Raw genomic sequence first — 23,428 nt, 5'->3', positions numbered from 1 at the left:
GGGGCGGGGCCAGGGAAGGGTGCAGCAGCCTCCAAGCCACCCCCTCTCCCGCAGCTCGGTGAGGAGCGTGGCCGGGTGGGGGTGCAGGGGCGGGGCCAGGGCGGATCCTGGGCGGGGCCGGTCTTCAGCTACGGGAATGGACGGAAGAACCTGGGCGGAGCTGAAGTAGCAGGAAGAGGGCGGACAGAGGTTTCCCGGACCAAAGCAGGGAGAGGGACTGGGAGGGGGTAGAGACTGGGGAGGTGGGGGATACGGAGAGGGAGGGGGCTTCCGGCCCAGAGGCGGAGGCGAGGGATGCTGGCGGGGTGGGGCAGGGCGGGGGCGGGGCGGGGGCGCGGCTGACCAAGCAAGCCCGGGAGGCGGTGGGTAGCTGATGCCTTTGAGGTTGGCTAACCCAGTGGGCCTGGGTTGCAAGACTGGATCCAGCTGCCAAGGCAGTTCAGAAATGAGTGCACAAAGAGGTTCGTCCTCTTTCTTCCCCGAAGTTGGAGTAGTGGCGATGGTCTTCGGTCTGTGGAACTTCAGGGTGGGGCCGGGCCGTGAGCTTGGAATTTATGATCAGAATCAAGAATCTGGACTCGGTTCCTTTATAGAGGGTCTCTGATATCCCGAACTCTTTGCTCTCCTTTCCTTCGCTCAACCTCTCTCTGGTTCTCGTGTTGTGAGCTGACTCCATCACCCTAACTCCCTCCCTTCGGCCCTGACCTGACCACGTTGCTAGAAAGTGAAGAAAGCCTTTAAGTTCTACCATGTACTTTTATTTTTATTTTGAAGAAACAGGTTCGGAGGGTGACTGCCACATCCAAACCTCCAGCAGCACACGCGAGCGCACACACGACCTTTTCTAGTCAGGTGTGCTGCATGCTACAGAACCCAGAATTTTGCACTCGTGGGATGGATTCATGATGACCTGTTTTGACTCTGGCTGCCATAACCTCAGCTACTCCAGTTGATCAAACTTCTCTTTCACTGCCCTCTGCTGGCCTTTGGGCTCCCGGGTCCTTTTAGTTCAACATGGAAGAGGGTGGAACACACTGCCCCTCGTGCCTGGACCTGGTCCTTACACCGAAAGGGTGGAGAGGAGTTGTGAGATGGCCAACTGGTTAGGAACACTTGTGGCTTTTCCAGAGGACACAGCTTTGAATCTCAGCACCCACATCGAGGCTCACAACCGTCTAACTCCAACCACAGAGGATCTGAGGTCCTCTTCTGACTTCCTCGGGAACCAGGAATGTAAGCAGAGCACGCACATACCTGCAGGACAAACACCCTTGGGCATAAAATAAATTAATTTTTTTGAAGGATATAGAAAACAATGTTCCAGAGCCACAGTGTGGTATAACAGTTTCCTCCAAGACTGAAACAATTCCATCCTGCATAGAGTTCCTTGGACGGGAAGATAAACAACTCAAAATCCCACTTGCACAGCTCAGGAGACAGGCAGATTTCTATGAGCTTGAGGTCAGCCTGATCTACAGAGTAAGTTCAAGGACAGCCAACCACGCTACTCAGAGAAACCCTGTCTCTAAAAACCAACCAACCAACCAAACCAACCCCATTTCTTGCTGTTTGGAGAAAGACTTAGAATGGAAGCCAGCTTCCAGGTGACTAGCCATCTATTGCTGTGATTTAAGGTAGAAGTGTGTCATGGTTTGAATATGCTTGGCCAAGTGAATAGCTCTATTTGGAGTTGTGGCCTTGTTGGAGTAGGCGTGTCACTGTGGGCATGGGCTTTAAGACCCTCTTTCTAAGCAGGGTGGTGGTAGCGCATGCCTTTAATCCCAACACTCTGAGAGGCAGAGGCAGGCACATTTCTGAGTTCAAGGCCACCCTCGTCTACAGAGTGAGTTCCAGGACAGCCAGGGCTATACAAAGAAACCCTGTCTTGAAAAAAACAAAAAAACAAAACACACACACAAAAAAGACCCTCATTCTAGCTGCCTGGAAGTGAGTATTCTGTTAGCAGCCTTCAGATGTAGAACTGTCAACTCCTACTGCACTGTGCCTGCCTGGATGCTGTCATATTCTTGCCTTGAAGATGATGGACTGAACCTCTGAATCTATAATCCAGCCCCAATTAAATGTTGTCCTTATAAGAGTTGCCTTGGTCCTGGTGTCTGTTGACAGCAGTAAAACCCTAACTAAGTCAAAGTGACACATGCTAACCAGGAGGTGTGGAATGAGAATGGGAGGACATTACAGACTCTATACATTTTGGAGGAAGATAGAATTTTAGTGGTAGGTGGGGAAGGAATCAAAGACAGGGTGTTTTCAACTGGATCCCCAAATGATGGGGGCAGCAGATAGAAGGTGAGGGAGTTGAACCAGCACCATTTGTTGAAAAGGCTATCTTTTTTCCATTGGATGTTTTCCGCCCCTTTGTCGAGGATCAAGTGGTCATAGGTGTGTGGGTTCATTTCTGGATCTTCAATCCTGTTCCATTGATCCGCCTGCCTGTCACTGTACCGATACCATGCAGTTTTTAACACTATTGCTCTGTAGTATTGCTTGAGGTCAGGGATACTGATACCCCCAGAATTTCTTTTATTGTTGAGAATAGTTTTAGCTATCCTGGGTTTTTTGTTATTCCAGATGAATTTGAGGATTGCTCTTTCTAACTCTGTGAAGAATTAAGCTGGGATTTTGATGGGTATTGCGTTGAATCTATATATTGCTTTTGGCAAAATGGCCATTTTAACTATATTAATCCTGCCAATCCATGAGCATGGGAGGTTTTTCCATTTTTTGAGGTCTTCTTCCATTTCCTTCTTCATAGTCTTGAAGTTCTTGTCATACAGATCTTTCACATGTTTGGTAAGAGTCACCCCAAGGTACTTTATACTGTTTGTGGCTATTGTGAAGGGGGTCATTTCCCTAATTTCTTTCTCAGCCTGCTTATCCTTTGAGTATAGGAAGGCTACTGATTTGCTTGAGTTGATTTTATAACCTGCCACTTTGCTGAAGTTGTTTATCAGCTGTAGGAACTCTCTAGTGGAGTTTTTTGGGTCACTTAGGTAGACTATCATATCATCTGAAAATAATGATAGTTTGACTTCTTCCTTACCAATTTGTATCCCTTTGACCTCCTTATGTTGTCTAATTGCCCGAGCTAGTACCTCAAGCACAATATTGAAAAGATAAGGAGAAAGGGGGCAGCCCTGTCTAGTCCCTGATTTTAGTGGGATTGCTTCAAGTTTCTCTCCATTTAGTTTGATGCTGGCTACCGGTTTGCATGCAGAAGAATGGGAATTGATCCATCCTTGTCTCCTTGTACTAAGCTCAACTCCAAATGGATCAAGGACCTCCACATAAAGCCAGACACTCTGAAGCTAATAGAAAAGAAACTGGGGAAGACCCTTGAGGACATTGTTACAGGGGGAAAGTTCCTGAACAGAACACCAATAGGGTATGCATTAAGATCAAGAATTGACAAATGGGACCTCATAAAATTACAAAGTTTCTGTAAGGCAAAGGACACCATCAAAAGGGCAAATCGGCAACCAACAAATTGGGAAAAGATCTTCACCAACCCTACATCAGATAGAGGGCTAATATCCAATATATATATATATAAAGAACTCAAGAAGTTAGACTCCAGAAAACCAAATAACCCTATTAAAAAATGAAGTACAGAGTTAAACAAAGAATTTTCACCTGAAGAACTTCGGATGGCGGAGAAGCATCTTAAAAAATGCTCAACTTCATTAGTTATTAGGGAAATGCAAATCAAAACAACCCTGAGATTTCACCTTATACCAGTCAGAATGGCTAAGATTAAAAATTTAGGAGACAGCAGGTGTTGGCAAGGATGTGGAGAAAGAGGAACACTCCTCCACTGCTGGTGGGGTTGCAAATTGGTACAACCACTCTGGAAATCAGTCTGGCGGTTCCTCCGAAAACTGGGCACCTCACTTCCAAAAGATCCTGCTATACCACTCCTGGGCATATACCCAGAAGATTCCCCAGCATGTAATAAGGATACACGTTCCACTATGTTCATAGCAGCCCTATTTATAATAGCCAGAAGCTGGAAAGAACCCAGGTATCCTTCAATAGAAGAGTGGATGCAAAAAATGTGGTATATATACACAACGGAGTACTATTCAGCCATTAGAAACAATGAATTCATGAAATTCTTAGGCAAATGGATGGAGCTGGAGAACATCATACTAAGTGAGGTAACCCAGACTCAAAAGATGAATCATGGTATGCACTCACTAATAAGTGGGTGTTAACCTAGAAAACTGGAATACCCAAAACATAATCCACACATCAAATGAGGTACAAGAAGAACGGAGGAGTGGCCCCTTGTTCTGGAAAGACTCAGTGAAGCAGTATAGGGCAAAACCAGAACAGGGAAGTGGGAAGGGTTGGGTGGGAAAACAGGGGGAGGGAAGGGGGCTGAGGGGACTTTCGGGGAGTGGGGGGTCTAGAAAAGGGGAAATCATTTGAAATGTAAATAAAAAATATATTGAATAAAAAAAGGGGCGAAAGAAGATGAGGGAGTGAGAGGGGACTGAGCACCAAGCGAGGTGAGGAAGCAGTTGGAAGTGAGTCTAGGACTGTTTATGTGTGGGGGTGGGGGTCACAGTGTGGCCTAGGCTGGCTTCCACCACAGGCCTAAGCCACAGTGCCTCACTTGTGCTCTGGAAGGTGCAAAATCAAAAAATCTTTCCTCATCCATCACTCCTAACCACACCTTCTTTGCAAGATTCAGATTGCGGAAGAAGGAGGGCAAAAACTTGGAGAGAAAGGACCCTAAGGTGGAGCGGTAGGGCTCTTTACAGTCACATGATTCTGCCCTTTGCTATAAAGTTACAGTTATTTCTTTTGTGTGCACTGGGGCCTTTCGGGCAGAACGGGTAAGACCTGGAAAGAGTTTTACAAAACAAAATTTATAAGAAAGTCTTCCCTCCAAATGTCTGCCTCCAATCTAGGATTTGGGTTTAGAAAAAGAAATCCAAAAACAGCTTTATGTCTCCCTCAAATTTGGCTTCATGGCTGCTGCAGCAAGCAGAGTGGCATGTGCACACAACCCGAAGCAGCAAAGAAAGAAGTTGGATGGCAGTTGTGAGATCTCAGTCTGGCTCCGCCCCTCTGCATGGGCCAATCAAGACCCAAACGACAGAACAGCAGAGGTAGGGCAGACAGGCAGGGAGGAGGAGAGGGCCCAACAACTGTTAAAACGCCAGAGTGGTCAAGTTGAGCTCTAGCTTTCTTTTTCTACAAGGACTCACACTTGTTGCTCTTACAAAAGCTTAGGTGGGAAAAATGTCTAACACATTCGAATAATATCAAATAGTGCATACTCTGTAGTTTAGAACTCCTTGCCCATGTGCATATTTAAAATAAATTAAAATATAAGTCAGAGAACTTAGATGCTTAAACTGGAGAGATGGCTGGTTTTTGTTTGTTTGTTTGTTTGTTTTAAAAGACAGTTTCTCTGGGTAGCCCTGGCTACCTGGAGGAAGACCAGCCTCAGCCTCTGAGATCTGCCTGCCTCTGCCTTCCTGAGTGTTGGGATTAAAAGCATGTACCATCCCTTCCTGGCTGAGAGATGACTCTTACAGAGGACCTGGATTCCATCCTAAGCACCCACAACGTGGCTCACAACCATCTGTAACTAGTTCCAGGCGATCCAAAGTCCTCTGCTGACCTTGGCACACACATGGTGAATATTCATACATGCAAACAAAACCCTCCCACACAAAATAAAATGAATCAATCTAATCATTCCAATAAAAAACCCAAAATTTCACACATACACACACACACACATACACACATACTCCATAACCGGGCATGTTGGCATCATGTATTCCCAGCTCTTAGAAAGCATAGGCAGGAGAATTGCTAGTACAAGACGTATATCATAGCATGTCCTAGGCCAGCCTGAACTGTCTAGCAAGACCCTGTCTCAAAAACCCAAAAGAAGCTAGAGGCAGAGAGACAGGCAAATCTCTGAGTTCCAGGTGAGGCTAGCCTACAGAGTGAGTTCCAGGACAGCCAAGGCTACACAGAGAAATCCTGTCTTGAAAAAAAAAAAACAAAACGTGTGTGTGTGTGTGTGTGTGTGTGTGTGTGTGTGTGTGTGTGTGTGTGTGTATGTGTGTGTGTGTGTGTGTGTGTGTGTGTGTGTGTGTGTGAGAGAGAGAGAGAGAGAGAGAGAGAGAGAGACAGAAACACAGAGACAAGGTACAAATGTGTGTCAGAACACAACTTAGAAGAGTAGGTTCTATCCATCTACCAAATGGGTCTGTAGGATCAAATTTAGGTTGGCAGGAGTGGTGGCAGGTGCCTTAACTGCTGAATGATCGCTTAGGTCCTACAGTAAAATTCTTTTAACCTTTCTGTATTGTATTTGCCTGAATATTTTCATAATAAAATGTTAGGTACCAGGGACTGAGAATAAAGAATTGCAAATTCTTAGTAAGTACAGAGTTTTTATGTGAGGTGAATAGTTTTTAAATTTTTAATATTTATTTAAACATATATGTATATGCGCACACACCTATATGTTCATGAGAGTTTTGCCTACATGCTTGAATGGGTACCAGAAGTTGTTGTGTGTCCTGGAACACAAGGTTGTGAGCCACTGTGAGGGCTGAGAGCAAATGCTCTTAGCCTCTGAGCCATTTCCCCAGTTCCAGTGAGAACATTTTCAGGGTTAGAGAGACGACCCAGCAGTAAAGCACACATGTGGGGCTTGCAGAGAACCCTCGCGTCCCAGACCCCACATGGAGGTTCACGAGCATCAGTTCCAAGGGATTCAGCAGGCACACAAGTGGTGCATATGTAGACAAAACTTTCATATACACAAAGTAAAACAATTCTTATAATTCTTATTTTGAATATCAAATCTGAGAAATCTGAGGGTTGTACACTCTGATCTTCATAACTGACTGGCCACAGTGCTAGATGCATGGAATTGTAACATTTAGGTGGAGGCAGAAAGATCAGAAACTCAATGTTATGTCCCTGTAAGTAGCAACTTAGAGATATTTGAGGCCAGCCTTGGATACATGATATCTTGGAGGGGTAAGGGGGAGGAGAAAGAGAGAGAGAGAGAGAGAGAGAGAGACAGACAGACAGACAGACAGGAAGAAAGGAGAGAGGGGGGAAGAAGGAAGAAAAGAAGAAAAAGAGAGAATTTAGTCTGTAGTGGCTATCATAATCTATAAAATGAGGTGGCTGGACCCACCCAGAAGATATATAATTTCAAACTTCAGTGAAGGAAAAATAATAATTAAAAGTAAGTTTTCAAAGCTGGATCTTGTCAGGTACCTGTAGTCACAGCTATTTAGGGGTCTGAATAGCTTGGAATAAGATCCCTGAAGGCCAGGAATTTAAGACCAGCCTACACAATGTAACAAGGCCCCAACTAAAAAGAATAAATTCTCTGAGTAGTCAAAGCAACCAGAGGAGTAAAGATTCGCTGAGAACAAGGGCTCATTGGCTTCCTTTATAACCACTGGACATCTGACACTGGTCTCAGCTGGATAGAAGAGACAAGTGTAGGGTGGGCAGGAAGGGAAGGGAAAAGAATTAGGGAACAGGGAAGCGGACTTGGCTAGACCAGGGAAAGGCCCGAATAAGAGACAGTGGTTCTGTGGGTGGGAACAGGGTGTGCAAAGGACTAGGTAGATTCTCCCCCAAGGCCAAGCACAGTCACGTGGTGGCGGTGGGAGTGAGAAGAGCACACAGCGTTCTCAAATCTTCAGAGCCGCCTTGGGTGAGTCGGCCACGCGCCGCGGAGCCGCAGCCCTTTCCCTACCCCACCACGCCTACTCGTGGAACTCTAAACGCACGCAGCCCCAACTCAAAAAGCCTGGTTCTGGTTAACTGTACAACCGGGTCCTCAGAGAGTAGGAAAGCCGAAGAAACGCCCGCCCATGGACACGCCCCCACCCTGACCCTTGATTGGCTAGAGAATTTAAAGACCAGGCCGGTGATAGGGTGATTTTTCTATTCCTAGTATTTGAATGTTCTTAATGCTGAAGCTTTGCTGCCGGTCGGTTCCGATCGGTTTTTTCATCCGTAGGCAACGAGTATATCGGATCCTTGAGATGCGAGGCAAAGAACGTGATTATTTTAGTGATCCTCGCTGGGAGAGGTACAGATTCGTGGGGTCAGATGGAGGGACAATAGATTCCTGGGCCGGGAGGTTCCATACATTCCCTAATAATTCACCTTTTCCAAAGCACTGGAATCACACTGACCCTGATACCTACTAATTGGTTTATGAAGGGGTTGTGTCTGTCTCAGGCTGTTTTCACTTCCAGCTAGTCTCCTTCCCATCGCCCAACGTGTGATTATTGTTCTGCTTCCTGGGTAGAAGTCCCTGACGAGTCCCTAGTTGGCATGGGAGGGTCTCCTCAACAAGATTCTTTTCTGAGTAGGAACACTTTTCTAATGTGGCCATTGCAGGACAATTGCTCGCCAGTCCTAAGTGCATTTGACGCCGCCTTCCACTGCTCCGAGAACTGCAGCAGAGGACGTTTCTCCTCGCTCCAGAGTACTTGGAATATCTTGGGGGCATCTTCTGTTACCAGTGACAACCTGTTGACCCTAAGAGGTCTGGACAGGATTTTCTGTCACGGCAGCCATACCCCGTTACATCCTGACTTTCTGTGACTTGTGTGCTTCCGTCTCTGCGCGCCTGCAGAGGCACTGGAGATGCCTTCTAGCACAGAGGCGGCGACCGACGAATGTGACGACACGGAGCTCCGGTGCAGGGTAGCCGTGGAGGAGCTGAGTCCTGGAGGGCAACCTCGCAAGCGCCAGGCCCTGCGCACCGCAGAGCTGAACCTAGGTCGAAACGAACGTCGCGAGTTAATGCTGCGACTGCAGGCACCGGGACCCGCAGGGCGGCCACGCTGTTTTCCTCTGCGCGCTGTGCGCCTCTTCACCCGCTTCGCCGCAGCTGGGCGCAGCACGTTGCGGCTCCCCGCCGATGGCGTCCCTGGGGCTGGCTCAGTGCAGCTGCTGCTCTCCGACTGTCCCCCGGAGCGCTTGCGCCGCTTCCTGCGCACGCTGCGCCTGAAGTTGGCGGTCGCCCCTGGACCAGGACCCGCCTCCGCCCGCGCACAATTGCTCGGTCCTCGGCCCCGAGACTTTGTCACCATCAGTCCGGTGCAGCCAGAGGAACTGCGGCGAGCCGCGGCCACCAAGGCTCTAGATTCTGCTCTGGAAAAGCGGCCAATGGAATCCCAGCCTAGTACGGTAAGAACCAGAAAGGGAATGAGCGAGCTATTATTGAGGTAAGGAGAAACCCAAGAGGCCTAAGGTTGGGGAAGATAGTCGGTAGTATTAAGGAGGACAGCTGGTGATTTGAAATGCCCATCGTACATCACTTTAGTATGGTGACAGTGAGGTGTAAATCAACCATGCTTCCCCACCAGTAATCCCCAAGATTAGATAAACTGAGAACAGGAAACTAGGATCCAGGCCACATCCAAAGAAACAGCAGCGGTGGAGACAAGGCAAGGACACTTAAGAAGGAAGAACAGGTATTAAGTTCCATAAGAACTTGGGAGGCAGAGGCAGGCGAATTTCTGAGTTCGAGGCCAGCCTGGTCTATAGAGTGAGTTCCAGGACAGCCAGGGCTACACAGAGAAACCCTGTCTCAAAAAAACAAAAAAACAAAAACAAAACAAAACAAAAAGTCCCAGAAGAGAGGAACTTTTGGAAAGAATAGAAAGGGACAGGCAATAACCCAATGGAGAAAACCATAGGTGGGTCTGACAGAGCTTTTAGATTCAATCAGGTGTGATAACCAATCCAAGATGCCTGACATTGAACTGGTGAAAAGCCAGAAATGGAGGCTAGTATCTGTCGGGACTAAGTTCAGATGACCCAGACCTGCTCAAAGTTCCAAGTGAAGTCACAGGCAAAGCAAGGGGCTGTTTGGCAATGCATACAGACCAAGCAGCATGGCAGGAGGTTCTGAGCCAGCCCTGTTCCTCCCAGGAAGCTCCCAGGTGGCCCCTGCCCGTGAAGAAGCTACGAATGCCCTCCACCAAACCGAAGCTTTCTGAAGAGCAGGCTGCTGTGCTGAGGATGGTCCTGAAAGGCCAGAGCCTTTTCTTTACTGGGAGTGCAGGTAACAGGAAGAATAAGGTGGTGGCCAGCCCTAGGGTGCCAGGGGGAGCAGGCAGCTCTGACTTTGCCTACTACTACCCAGGGACAGGAAAGTCCTACCTGCTGAAACATATCCTGCGGTCCCTGCCCCCTACTGGCACTGTGGCCACTGCCAGCACTGGGGTGGCAGCCTGCCACATTGGGGGCACCACCCTTCATGCCTTTGCAGGTTAGTGTGAGCCCCTGGGCTTGGGTTAAGAGAAAGCCAGACCTGTGGCAAAGGAGGGGGGCTGGGATTTCAGCACACACTGAATAGTGTCACTCACAGGCATCGGCTCAGGCCAGGCTCCCCTGGCCCAGTGTGTGGCCCTGGCCCATCGGCCAGGTGTGCGACAGGGCTGGCTGAACTGCCAGCGTTTGGTCATTGATGAGATCTCCATGGTAGAGGCAGACTTCTTTGACAAATTGGAAGCTGTGGCCAGGTCAGTATGTACAGCAAGGGCAGTCCCTGAGGTCCGAGTCTGGTTATTTCCCCACGGGGTTTTCCCACCCAGCATCTGCTCCCATCCAGAGCCATCCGGCAACAGAAGAAGCCATTTGGAGGGATCCAGCTCATCATCTGTGGGGACTTCCTGCAGTTGCCACCAGTGACCAAAGGCTCCCAGCAGCCTCGATTCTGCTTTCAGGTACTGGTCACACCGTAACCCTGACCCACACCGTGCTTGTGAGGGACCTACGCCCTGATTCTGATCCTATGCTTGTGGAGGAGCCTTCCCTGCTCCCCAACTCACCCCTACCCTTTCCCCACCAGGCCAAGAGCTGGAGGAGGTGTGTGCCGGTGACTCTGGAGCTGACTGAGGTGTGGAGGCAAGCGGATCAGACCTTCATCTCTCTGCTGCAGGCTGTGAGGTTAGGCAGGTGGGTACTGGAAAAGGCGCCGTAGGATGAGGATGTATGCATGGGTCTACATTATTATGTTTGGGGGGTGGCAAGCCTCATGTAGCTGAGGCTGGTCAGGAATTTGGATGACCTTAAGCTCCTGATCCTCTTACCCCTACCTCCTCAGTCCTAAGATTTGCAGGCTTTTGGTAACCACACCTAGTCCAGGGGAGAGAGAGAGATGTGTGTCCTCAGAATTGAGCAGTCTGTACAGGAAAACAAGGTTTGGGACAACTTAGGATAGAGTATAGTCAAGAATGTTATAATGCCAATCAATCAGTCAGTCAATCAATCAATTAATACATGCTATGGCACTGGGCACGTGGCACACAACAGCAACCACAGGACTCAAGAGGCTGAGGTGTAGGATAGTGAGTGTGAGGGTACCCTGGGCTGTTTAGGAAGACACTATCTCACTCCTTATACCATACCTCACATAGAAACACAGGCTAGCTGGTCAGGGAAGTGCTTGTTACACCAGCACGAGGATTCCCCAGTGCCCGTGTAAAAAGCTGAGGGTAACAGCAGATGCCTGCAAATCCCTGTACTGGGGAGGTCAAAACTGGAGAATTCTTGGGTTTTCTGGTCTGGTGAGAAGCTCCAAGTTCAGTAAGAGAATGTCTCAAAACCAAACAAAGAGATAAAAAGGTAAAAAGTGCCAGGTGTAGTGGCACATGCCTTTAAATCAGCACCCTGGAGGCAGAGGCAAGTGGATCTCTGTGAGTTCAAGGTCAACCTGGTTTACATAGTTCCAGGACAGCCAGGGCTACATAGTGAGAATCTGTCTCGAAAAACAACAAACAAAGAAATAAACAAAGTCTAAAAGTAACCAAGGAAGACTCAGCCTTGACTTCTAACTTGTAGTAGTACACAGATACACACATACACAAGAAAAAGAAAAAGAAGAAAAAAATACTTGGGCTAGCTATTTCAGCCGAAGCAGTAGGCAAGTGGCTAGAAGATTGTACCCTAAAGGCCAATCTGATGACAGGACGGTATTCTGGTGTATCAACGCCAGCATCCTATCCCAGGCCTGCAAACCTCTGGCCGAGGTCACTCATGATCTCCTGCTTCTTCAGGAACACTGAGTTCCGAGGTGGCCAGTTCCTCAGGCAGACACAACAGGAAGTCTGCCTGTATTCAGAGTTCAGCATCCTTATCTCCATACTCACATCTGAGGGACAAGTAGACTGGCTGGGGGTTAGGTAGCAGCAAATCTCTCCCTAGTGTCCCTTTGGGGTCCCAAGACTTGGCCTGTGCAGCAGGCCATACTGCCCCCACCTTTTCTGGTGTCCAGGGTTCTCTGGTCTGACACTGCAGCCCCCACAGATGTTCAGATGAAGTGACCCGCCAGCTCAGGGCCACAGCTGCCCATAAGGTGGGACGAGATGGAATCGTAGCCACAAGACTATGCACCCATCAGGATGATGTGGCCCTTACCAACAAGAAGCGGCTGAGGGAACTGCCAGGTAAATAGAACCCGTGGGCTTGACAAAACCAGCCGGGAGGGGCCATCAAACAGGTGTGACAATTCCCCCACAACACACACACACACACACACATCCCTACCAAACTGGGCCCAAGCTCTATGTACATTGACAGATGAAACTATAACCCAAAAGCTGAGTTGTCTGTCTCCAGTTCATCCCCCATAGCCATCTTGATCTAATAACCTTTGTGGAAGATGAGTCACAAGTCAATATATAACTTGTTTTCTCAACTCTTGCTTTCCCAGGTGATGTACACAGCTTTGAGGCTGTAGACAGTGACCCTGAGCTAAGCCAGATTCTGGATGCCCAGTGTCCTGTGAGCCGTGTCCTTCAGCTAAAACTGGGGGCTCAGGTGAGTGGGAAATGGGTGTGTGTGGGGTTCCCGATTAGTAACACTCTACCAAGGCCCCTTGTGACCCCTGTGACCATTCCCTGCCCCCTTTCCTGTCTTCAGCTTTTCCCTTCTTTTCTTCTTTTAACATCGAGAACCCTGTCAAGCAACACCACTTTGGACAAGTCTCTTCTTTATTGAAGCTCAGTTCCTAGGTGAAATGTCTCCCCATAGTAACATCCCCCATGATATGAGGTATACTACCCCTATAGTAGTATACCTAGATGGGCAACTCTGACTCCTCCTTTGTGGGGATGGCCAAGAATGGTAGACTCTCCTCAGGGTCCATTGGGCACATGTGGGAAATGCAGGCATTGTGGTTGAAAGAGACAGGCGTGGGAGGTGCTAGTGTCATCCCTCAAATGTTGTGGTCTTCTAGACAGACATAATCCCTTAATTCCCCACCGCTGTTTTTAAAGCAGGATAAGTATGTTGACCCGGCAGGACTTGTTATGTTGACTAGGGTGGCCTTGAACTCTGGAGATCCATGTGCCTCTGCTTCCTGAGTGCTGGTTTAGAAACCCAGCTAGGTCTAACTCTTTTCAAAGTCCTGTGATGCAGGTTACACTCTTGGCTTTACCACCTTCTTTCTGGGCAGTGTTTGTGTTGCCCCTGCCCCCCAGACAGGGTTTCTCTGTGTAGCCCTGGCTGTCCTGGAACTCACTCTGTAGACCAGACTGGCCTCGAATTCAGAAACCCGTCTGCCTCTGCCTCCCAAGTGCTGGGATTAAAGGTGTGTGCCACCCCTGCCCGGCTCTTTCTGGGCAATTTGATGACTACTAAGCCCCTTTGACACAAGATAAGACCAAGATATTAACAGGAAAATAAGGTAACTTGTCACAGAAGTCACAGTCACCACAGTGGTGCTTGGGCTAAGAAGCCCCTACCCTCTCTCTGAACCCTAAACTGCTGGAGGAGTCAGGCCCGGGGAGGGTCCCGCTCCATCCCTGCACTTCCTCCTCCGCAGGTCATGCTGGTGAAGAACTTGGCAGTGTCTCGGGGCCTGGTGAATGGTGCCCGAGGGGTAATAGTTGGGTTTGAGTCAGAAGGGAGAGGTGAGTGGCAGTGAAGGGAGGGGTCATTCAGCTTGGGGTTATCTCACAACAGGACAAACCGTTCGTAGGCTAAAAGGCGGGGCTTTTCCATGCCTTCCTCAGGGCTTCCCCGGGTACGGTTCCTGTGTGGCGTCACTGAGGTCATCCGTACTGACCGCTGGACAGTACAGGTAACTGGGGGCCAGTACCTCAGCCGGCAGCAGCTTCCTCTACAATTGGCCTGGGCGATGTCCATCCACAAAAGCCAGGTGACTCTCCAGTGCAAGGGTGAGCAAAAATAGGGACAGAGTGGGCAGGCTATGCTGAGTCCAGGTGGGCCTCAAACTCATCATTACGTAGCTGTAGAGGACGTCAGCCTTGATCTTCCTACCTCTGTCTCCCGCAAGCTGTTATTACGCGTATGCACCACAGTGCCAGGCTTATGTGGATGCTGCGGTTCAGTCTGAACCCAGGGCTTCCCACCTGTTCCACAAGCATGCTCCCAGCCAGGCCACGCCCCCGCCCTACACTCTTCTTTAGTTCTTTAACGTACTTCCTACTGTATGTTCTCTCCCTTTCTAGACCCTCCTCTGCCATTTCCTGACTGTGACCAGAACAGGTTAGCAACTGTATGAAGTGTAGATAACAATTGGTAATAGTTGGTGATATACAGGCAGAAAAAATGGTGCTGAGAAAGCTTCCCAGGAGTCACAGCGAGGGGAGAGGCGGAGTTTAGCTCTGTACCTGTCTGGCCATTTTCTGAGCTCTTTCTCACACTCTGTCCCTCAAGCTCTCCGATGTTTAAGACTCTGAATAGGGGCTGGAGAGATGGCTCAGGTTAAGAGCACTGGCTGCTCTTCCAGAGGTCCTAAGTTCAATTCCCAGCAACCACATGGTGGTTCATAACCATCTATAATCATATCTGGTGCCCTCTACAGGCCTGGTAGGCATACATGCAGGCAGAACACTGTAGACATAATGAATAAATAAATCTTTAAAAAAAATACTCTGGATAGGCGAGGCTATCCGGGTACAGTAGCTGGGTTGGTGAAAGTCATTTGAATGTGAGAAACTTCAGGCAAAGCTGGCTTTAGCTGTCCCTCTATCACCCAGGGCATGTCTCTGGACTGTGTGGAGATCTCTCTGGGGCGTGTGTTTGCCAGTGGTCAAGCCTATGTGGCCCTCTCTCGGGCCCGTAGCCTCCAGGGTCTCCGCGTGCTGGACTTTGACCCCACGATGGTTCGATGTGACTCCCGAGTGCTGCGTTTCTATGCCACCCTGCGGCAGGGCAGGGGCCTCAGTCTGGTAAGGAGTCACCTAAAGATGGACCTCCCAGGTGTGGGCAGACTGAGAGGGGGCCTAGCAGTGAATCTTTACTGACTCCTTTCGGGTGGAGGCAGAAGGAAAGAGGTATTGGTCCTCAGGCTGTGGCCCTGAGGATTGGCACAAACCTGTGACCGGCTTTCTGGTTCTGACCTAGGAGTCCCAGGACGAGGAGGAGGCAAACTCAGATCTGGAGAACATGGACCCAAACCTCTAACCTCAGCTGAAAGAGAAGACAAGCTTTTAGCTTTTTCTTGGGTCAAGGCCCTAGGAATTAACTGGGAAGAGGCCCGTATTTTGTCCCTCATTTAGCTCTGGTACAGTCAAGGGACACCGTTTCCCATCTACTTAACTAGCTTTGCCTCAGTTTCACCTGTTTCCCTGGAGAAATGACTTCCAGGGTTAGAAACTAGAAATGGTAATGGTTACCAGAAGACAAAGCTCTCTACAAGTCTGGAACACAACAGGCACAGAGTTCTTAGCTGCAGACTGGAGAGGCAGAGCTGGCTGCAGCCCCTCCCCCATCAGGGCCTGTCTTATTTATTTGTCTGCATTTATTTATGTTGTGTGCATGTGCTTGCACAGTACATGTGAAGATCAGAGGACAACTTGAGGAAGTTGGTTTTCTCTTTCCCCATGCGTGTTCTGGGGGTTCAATTCAGGTCACAGCGCTTGGTGGCCGGCACTTCTACCTGAAGAGCAATCTTGCTACCACGATCAGTTCTAATTTTCTTTGTGTTATTATAACAAAATATGTAAGGCTGAGTACTTTCTGAAAAAATTATTTATTTTTAATTAATATAAGCTCATAGTTCTATAAGATTAAGAGCATGGAACCAGCCCAGGCTCAGCTTTGCTGGGGTTTGACGGTAGCTGGCACCACGTGGCGGGCACACGTGCAGGCAGGATCATGTGAGACAAGCAACAGAAGATAGTGCTTCTGGGGAACAGCATCAATCCATCCATGAAGACAGGACCCCCTTGCTTTAGTTACCTCCCATGAAATCCATCTCTTAGGAGTTACATCATCTTAACACTGCGACACTAGGGACAAAGCTTCCCGCACAGAAACCTATAAGGAAAACCATCCAAACTATGGCAGGAGCCTAGAGGGGATTTAGGCCAGACACAAGCCCAAGATAGAAGTTTAATTACCTTCACAGCTGAGCTCAGCCTACCACAGCCCCAAGTAAACATCATTCTGAGCCCGACTGAGAACAGACACTGCAGAATGGGCTGTTTTGGGGGGAGAGGTCATGTTTAGGACACTGAGATAGATGCTCTCAGTTGTATTTATTGAAGCCAAATAAAACTGTGAACTGTGTAACTGCCTCCTGCCTGGTCTCTCTCCCTCATGGAGGGAGTGCACACAGAGATGCTTGTCCAGTCACCTCAAGGGCCCAGATCACGGCAACCTGATGTGAGGAGGTTCTCTTTGTAGCAACTGTCATTTGGAAAACTGAGTTTTCTGAAGGTGGAGACAAACAATGGATCACCCAGGAGAGTAACTGTCACCCACAAGTTAAGACAGAGCTGCTCTAGAGCAGGCCTAGGTTCCAGCTCCCCCTGAGTTCTGATAGGGAAGGGGCCATCGACGACCATGGTGGAGGGGCTGGAGAGATGGCTTGGTGGCTAACAGGCTAGTGTGCTCTTGCAGAGGATTGCAGTCGGCTTCCCAGGACCTATGTCAAGCTGGTTATAGATAGAGTCACTGTAATGCCAGGTCCAGGATGCCAGTAAGACCAGAGATATCAGCTCTCCCTGAAACCAGAGTGACAGATGGCTATGAGGCACCTGACCTGGGTTCTGGACATGGAACTCAGGGCCTTACCAATAGCAATTGGGTTTTTTTTTGTTGTTGTTGTTGTTGTTGTTTTGTTTTTTTTACAAAATCTCAATTGTTTGGGAGCTAGATGCTGGGGTGAAAGCCTGCTAGCCCAGAGAGGAAACACCCAGCTGACCTTCCTCCTCAGACTCATCAAGAACACCCTCTCACACACTGTCTCAAAAAACCTCCTTCAAATGGAATGCCCCTCCTTTCTACCTCCTGTGTGTCTCTCTATCTGTCCTGACTCTGTTACTCTCAATGCTTTTTTCCTTAGGAATCTTATGTTCATCTTCTGTCAATTGGTTGTGTGCTCTGCCTTTTGACCTAAGGTTGACTTTATTTAATCCTGTTTACAATATTCAAACAGAAAGCTCTTGGATTCCAGGTGTGTGCTAAGGCTGAGCCACACCACAACTAGAAACAGAGGTTTTTTTTTTCCTAGCAAACAATGCAATCTCAGAGTTCATACTGTGATCAAATATTCTGCAACATCTCTCCCCTTTTGTCTAAATAAAAAGGAAAGATTTTTAACTCTAATACAGTAAAAAAAAATATTTAAAATAATGAAGTTGTTTCTGCCAAGCTTTCCACCAAGTCCAGCATGGCTGTATTTGGCAGTCTTAGGTGTAAGTATTTTTGACATTAAAGTTCCATTCAATGTCTGTGTCAGTCTCATATGAGCTCAGCAATTTGAATGTCCTTTATTTTTTATTTATTTATTTTTTTGGTTTTTTTCAGAGACAGGGTATAGCCCTGGATGTCCTGGAGCTCACTCTGTAGACCAGGCTGGCCTTAAAACTCAGAAATCCGCCTGCCTCTGGCTCCCAGAGTGCTGAGATTACAGGCGTGCTCCACCACCGCCCGGCAATTTGAATGTCCTGAGCAGTTTGTAGTTCAAAGCTGATCTTTGGGTGGTGTTTGTCAGCTTAGTGGCAGTCCTGGCTAGGGAGAACACAGCAGTCAACCCAGAGGTGTCCACTGTCAGCACAGAGCCTGGTGGTAGAAGAGGCATGGGGCAGTTCTGTCCAACAGTTAGTGTTCCCACAATCCAGGTGGATTTCATTGCAGGGCCCCATCCTCTCAGAAACCGTGAAGATTACTGTTAGGAATGATAGAAAACATAAACATTTTAAACGCTATATTCAGTAGATCTCTCAAAGGTTTGGCCAGGTAGTGGTGGCGCACGCCTTTAATCCCAGCACTTGGGAGGCAGAGGCAGGCGGATTTCTGAGTTCGAGGCCAGCCTGGCCTACAGAGTGAGTTCCAGGACAGCCAGGGCTACACAGAGAAACCCTGTCTCAAAAAAAAACCAAAAATAAAAAAATAAAAATAAAAGGTTTGAGGACCACATGTGAGATACACAAATTTTGTTCCTAGTTGCTTCAGACTCAAACCTGAAAACATCTACAGAAAGCTCGATGAAGACTACTTCTAAAGTTAGTACTCTGTGATGGCAGAAAATTTATATATACATAATAATCTTATAGATTGGGGCCTGGAGAGATGGCTCAGTGGTTAAGAGCACTGACTATTCTTCCAAAGGTCCTGAGTTCAAATCCTAGCAACCACCTGGTGGCTCACAACCATCTGTAATGAGATCGGATGCCCTCTTCTGGTGTGTCTGAAATGAGCTACAGTGTACTTACATATAAAAATAAATAAATCTTTTTTTTTAAAAAAAGTAATCTTATAGAAATTGAGGTAATATTTATACCTTAAGAAAAGTTTTTAGGGGAGGGGAGATATTGGGAAAGGTTTTACCATTGGCAATGTAAATGAAGACAATATTCAATAAAAAAAAATTTAAAAAAAGAAAAAAGTTTTGCCGGGCAGTGGTGGCGCACGCCTGTAATCCCAGCACTTGGGAGGCAGAGGCAGGTGGATTTCTGAGTTGGAGGCCAGCCTGGTCTACAGAGTGAGTTCCAGGACAGCCAAGGCTACACAGAGAAACCCTGTCTCAAAAAAAAAAGGAAAAGGTTTTTGTTTTGGGGTTTTTTTTTGAGACAGGGTTTCTCTGTGTAGCCCTGGCTGTCCTGGAACTCACTCTGGCCTCGAACTCAGAAATCTACCTGCCTCTGCCTCTGCCTCCCAGAGTGCTGGGATTACAGGCGTGCACCACCACTGCCCGGCTGAAAAGTTTTAAAGAGTCAAATGAAAATCAAAAGATTAAGAGATTAGTGGCAAAAGAATAGTCAGTCCATTATTTCTTGTTTTCCTCTGTCCCATACCAGGTGGCTCTTCTGAGACAGAGATTTTGGATTTTCCTTTAACAAGCATGAGTGGGTTTAGAGAAGGAGAGAGCACGCTCCAACCCCAAAGCCAGCTTTAGTTTTTAATTGAATGGGGACCACATAAAAACCATTTGCCACTTAGGTCTGTAGAGGGCAGCACAGAGACAAGCTTTGGGAATCCTCCATAGGCCAGCTGCATGGCAGGAAAAAAGTAGTGCCGGCGGGGCTGTCCCGCTCCCTTCCCCCGACCGCGTTGAGCTTTGGCAGGGTTCACACCCCACTGCCAACACCGCCTTGGGGGGCTATCGAGTGGGAAGGGGCAGCTACTCGGGCAAGATGGTGGCAGTGGTACCGGTGCTAGTCTGGGGCTCCGAGTTATTTCAGAGCAGTCAGCTGGAGGTGGGTGATTCCACTTGGCCAGTTTACCCTTTTTCTTGGGACATTTTCTTTTTCCGTCATGTTTTATTTGTCTAGTGATCTCAAGATTCCTTAAGTAGATGCTTTTATTCTCCTGGAAAGATAAAAGCAAAACCCTGCTCCCACCCTACCTCTCAGGGGTTATTTTTTGGCAGCTTATATCTTTCCTAGGGGAATTTATTATTATTATTGTTGTTGTTATTATTATTATTATTTGGTTTTTTCGAGACAGGGTTTCTCTGTGTAGCCCTGGCTGTCCTGGAACTCACTCTGTAGACCAGGCTGGCCTCGAACTCAGAGATCTACCTGCCTCTGCCTCCCAGAGTGCTGGGATTACAGGCTTGCGCCACCACCACCCAGCCTTATTATTATTATTATTATGAGACAGGGTTTCTCTGTGTAGCCTTGGCTGTCCTGGAACTCACTCTGTAGACCAGGCTGGCCTCCAACTCAGAAATCCGCCTGCCTCTGCCTCCCAAGTGCTGGGATTAAAGGCGTGCGCACCACTACCTGGCCAAACCTTTGAGAGATCTACTGAATATAGCGTTTAAAATGTTTTTTTCTGGTCCAGAGTCTGCCATTTTCTGTTAGTTTTGGTTCCATCAGTGGTTGATGAAGCATCAGGAAACCACGTGTTAGCCAGAAGTTGTGGTCACTCCATCAGTCCATACAGTTCAATAGGGGACTCTTTGGGAGAGGGGTGAGCTGTTTAGGCAACTGAGGAAATTTCCTCAGTGCCGGAAGGCACAGACCCCCCCCCCCCTTGCTGGTACATCCTGGTCGCAAAGGGTTTCAAATTGGTACCACGTTGTGTGCCAACATTTATTTATTTATTTTTATTTAATTTTTTATTTGTTTGTTTGTTTTTTCAGAGACAGTGTTTCTCTGTGTAGCCTGGAGTCACTCTGTAGACCAGGCTGGCCTCAAACTCAGAAATTTGCTTGCCTCTGCCTCCCAAGTGCTGGGATTAAAGGTGTGTGCCACCACCGCCCAGCTTTTATTTTTCCTAAATCTCAATCATTTGATTTTTACCAATGAGGACTCAGGAGCCAGATGCTGGGACAGAAGCCTACTAGCTCAGAGAGGCAGAGAAAGCACCCAGCTGATCTTCCTCTCCAGCCAGGAATCTCCTCCCTCACGCTGTCTCAGTCTCCTTCAAACTGAATGTCCCTCCCTTCTACTTCCTATTCTCTATCCATCTTCTTGATGCCCTCTTAGTCTCTGTTTTTTTTCCTAATAATCCTATGTTGACTTCCTGTCAACTGCTTGCTTGCTTGTTCTGCCTCTTGACTGTGGTTGAATTTATTTAATCCTGTTTACAATATTCAAACATAAAGTTGTTGGATTAAGTGTGTGTGCTAGAGCTGGAGAGATGGCTCAGCATGTTAGAGCACTGACTGCTCTTCCAAAGGTCCTGAGTTCAATTCCCAGCAACCACATGGTGGCTTACAACCATCTGTAATGAAATCTGACACCCTTTTCTGGTGTGTCTAAAGACAGCTACAGTGTACTTACATATAATAAAAAACAAATCTTGGGGCCGGAGCTAGTGAGACTGGAGTGAGTGGGGCCCAGAACAAGTCGAGGTTCTGAGTTCAATTCCCACCAAGGACATGATGGCTCACAACCATCTGTACAGCTACAGTGCACTTATATACATAAAATAAATAAATCTTTTTTTTGTTGTTGCTGTTTTTTTTGTTTTTTTTTTTTGTTTTTTTTTGTTTTTTTTTTGAGACAGGGTTTCTCTGTATAGCCCTGGCTGTCCTGGAACTCACTCTGTAGACCAGGCTGGCCTCCAACTCAGAATCTGCCTGCCTCTGCCTCCCAAGTGCTGTGATTAAAGGCGTGCGCCACCACTGCCTGGCTTAAATAAATTTTTAATAAATAAATAAAAGTGTGTGCTAAGGCTGAGCTACACTACAACTAAAAACATTTTTTTCCAGTAAATAACACAATCTCGGGGTTCATAGTGTGATCAAATATCTTAGAACAAGCAGTACACACTCTTAACCATAGAGCTATCCCTCTCACCCTGAAGTGAGTTTCCTTGCTTCCAAGAAGTCACATCAGGAGAAGACATCTGCCTAGAGCACCTGCGTGCCCGGAGGTCCTCTCCTTGAGTACTCTTGTTGTAAAGCTGCTCCTGGAAGGCCTGGACAACAAAGGCAGGTGTGCTCCCTGGGGACCTGCCGATGGATATCCATGCCCCGAGGCAGGGATGCAGAAACCTAGCAGCTCTGTATTTTGGGGGCATCTAATCTGATCTGTCCTGGAATGTATATCCTTGGGGGCTCTAGTAAAACCTCACCTGGGTCAGGAATCAAGACTGTCTGCACTGAAGACCACAGCACGGGACTTCAGTGGATGCTGACACATGCAGTGACCAACACCCACACGCAACAGTCAGTCAGTCACACACACACACACACACACACACAAAATCTATGGTGTATAGGGAGAAGGGCGGACAGCCTATCTAGGTGCCTTACACCCTGGTAATCCTGTCACCTTCATGGATGCTTCCAGAAGACCCCTTCCCCAATCTTGAGGACCCTCCTTTCTGCCTCTTTCCCACAGCATCATCTCAAGGATGTGGGTCTAGAAAGCAAATCCAGCTAAGCCTTGGGCAGCTTCAGGATTTTAAACAGAGAAAGCCAGTGTGAGCGAGGACTGGTTTAGAATGGGGGAAGGAGGAGAGCAAGCAAAAGCCACACAGAGGCAAACGCATCCCCAGTGTTCCTCTGACCCAGATGATAACCGCACTACCTGTCCGTCTTGGGAGATCATCGTTTCTTTTTTAATAAATATTGATCAGCCATCCCTCATGTGTTCGGCGCTAGGCTCTGCACTGTCGATCCCACAGTACACAAGGCTTACATAGTCCAGCCCACCTCAGGGTGCTGAAGGAGAGCTACTACAGTGGTACAAAGTGGAAGACGGCCCCAGAAACCATAACAATGCTTCACAACCAGAAAAAGAGTCCAGGGCCCTCTACAGGAACAGAACTGAGAGAATGAATATGTATATGTATATGAATATGAATATGTATGAAGAGTATTTATTAGAATGGCTTACAGGCTGAAGTTCAGCTAATCCAACAATAGAAGGCCCAATAATCCTGTAGTTGTTCGGTATATGAAGTTGCATGCCTCAGCTGCTTTTCAGTATATGCCGGGATCTTGAAGTAGACTCTAATGCCAGCGAAGGCATGGTCTTGCCAGAAAGAGAGCAGACAAAGAAGTTTCCTTCTTCCATATCCTTTACATAGGCTGCCAGCAGAAGGTATGGCCCCGATTAAGGTGGATCTTACTACCTTAAAAGATCCAAGTTAAAAGTGAGCCTTCCACTTCAAATAATCAAACTTAGGAAGGAAAAAAAAATCTGTCACAGGTGTACCCAGCCACTTGGGTTTTAGTTAATTCCTGATGGAGTCAAGTTGAAAATCAAGAGTTGTTATCACAGAGGGAGCCTGTGTCCTGGATGCTCTCTCTGGTCTGGACTTGCTTTTAGACTGAACAGCCAGACTAGCCATTCCAGCCTTGGCTCAAGCACTATGCTCCATTTCAGCTTTCTAGGCAGAATGGTCTGAGTCTGAGCACATGCACTGGGCTGTCCTCAGCCACAGGACTGTTTCCTTCGTCTGAAAGCATCTCAGGACAGAGGTAGAGCACCAGCCTCTCAGCAGCACAAAG

At 47.8% G+C, this 23,428-nt stretch overlaps 1 protein-coding gene across 2 annotated transcripts; it reads left to right on the top strand.

The window, feature by feature from the left end:
• The first annotated feature begins 7,990 nt into the window (after positions 1-7,990).
• On the top strand, positions 7,991-16,584 carry Pif1 (PIF1 5'-to-3' DNA helicase). Of its 2 annotated transcripts, XM_052188002.1 has the most exons (13): positions 7,991-8,113; positions 8,428-9,222; positions 9,970-10,102; positions 10,184-10,309; positions 10,409-10,562; positions 10,652-10,766; positions 10,892-10,998; positions 12,349-12,488; positions 12,755-12,861; positions 13,868-13,955; positions 14,058-14,203; positions 15,048-15,239; positions 15,415-16,584. In XM_052188002.1, exons 2-13 carry the CDS (start codon positions 8,677-8,679, stop codon positions 15,472-15,474), a joined length of 1,914 nt encoding a protein of 637 aa, XP_052043962.1. In that variant the 5' UTR covers positions 7,991-8,113; positions 8,428-8,676; the 3' UTR covers positions 15,475-16,584. The 2 variants fall into 2 exon arrangements, with proteins under 2 accessions (XP_052043962.1, XP_052043963.1); XM_052188003.1 differs by lacking the exon at positions 15,415-16,584 and having other exon boundaries at positions 14,058-14,222; positions 15,048-15,232.
• The last annotated feature ends 6,844 nt before the right edge of the window (positions 16,585-23,428 follow it).

The sequence above is a fragment of the Apodemus sylvaticus genome, chromosome 7 (assembly GCF_947179515.1).
Source record: "Apodemus sylvaticus chromosome 7, mApoSyl1.1, whole genome shotgun sequence".
NCBI classification, from domain to species: domain Eukaryota; kingdom Metazoa; phylum Chordata; class Mammalia; order Rodentia; family Muridae; genus Apodemus; species Apodemus sylvaticus.
This window is presented reverse-complemented; position numbering and strand designations above follow the sequence as displayed.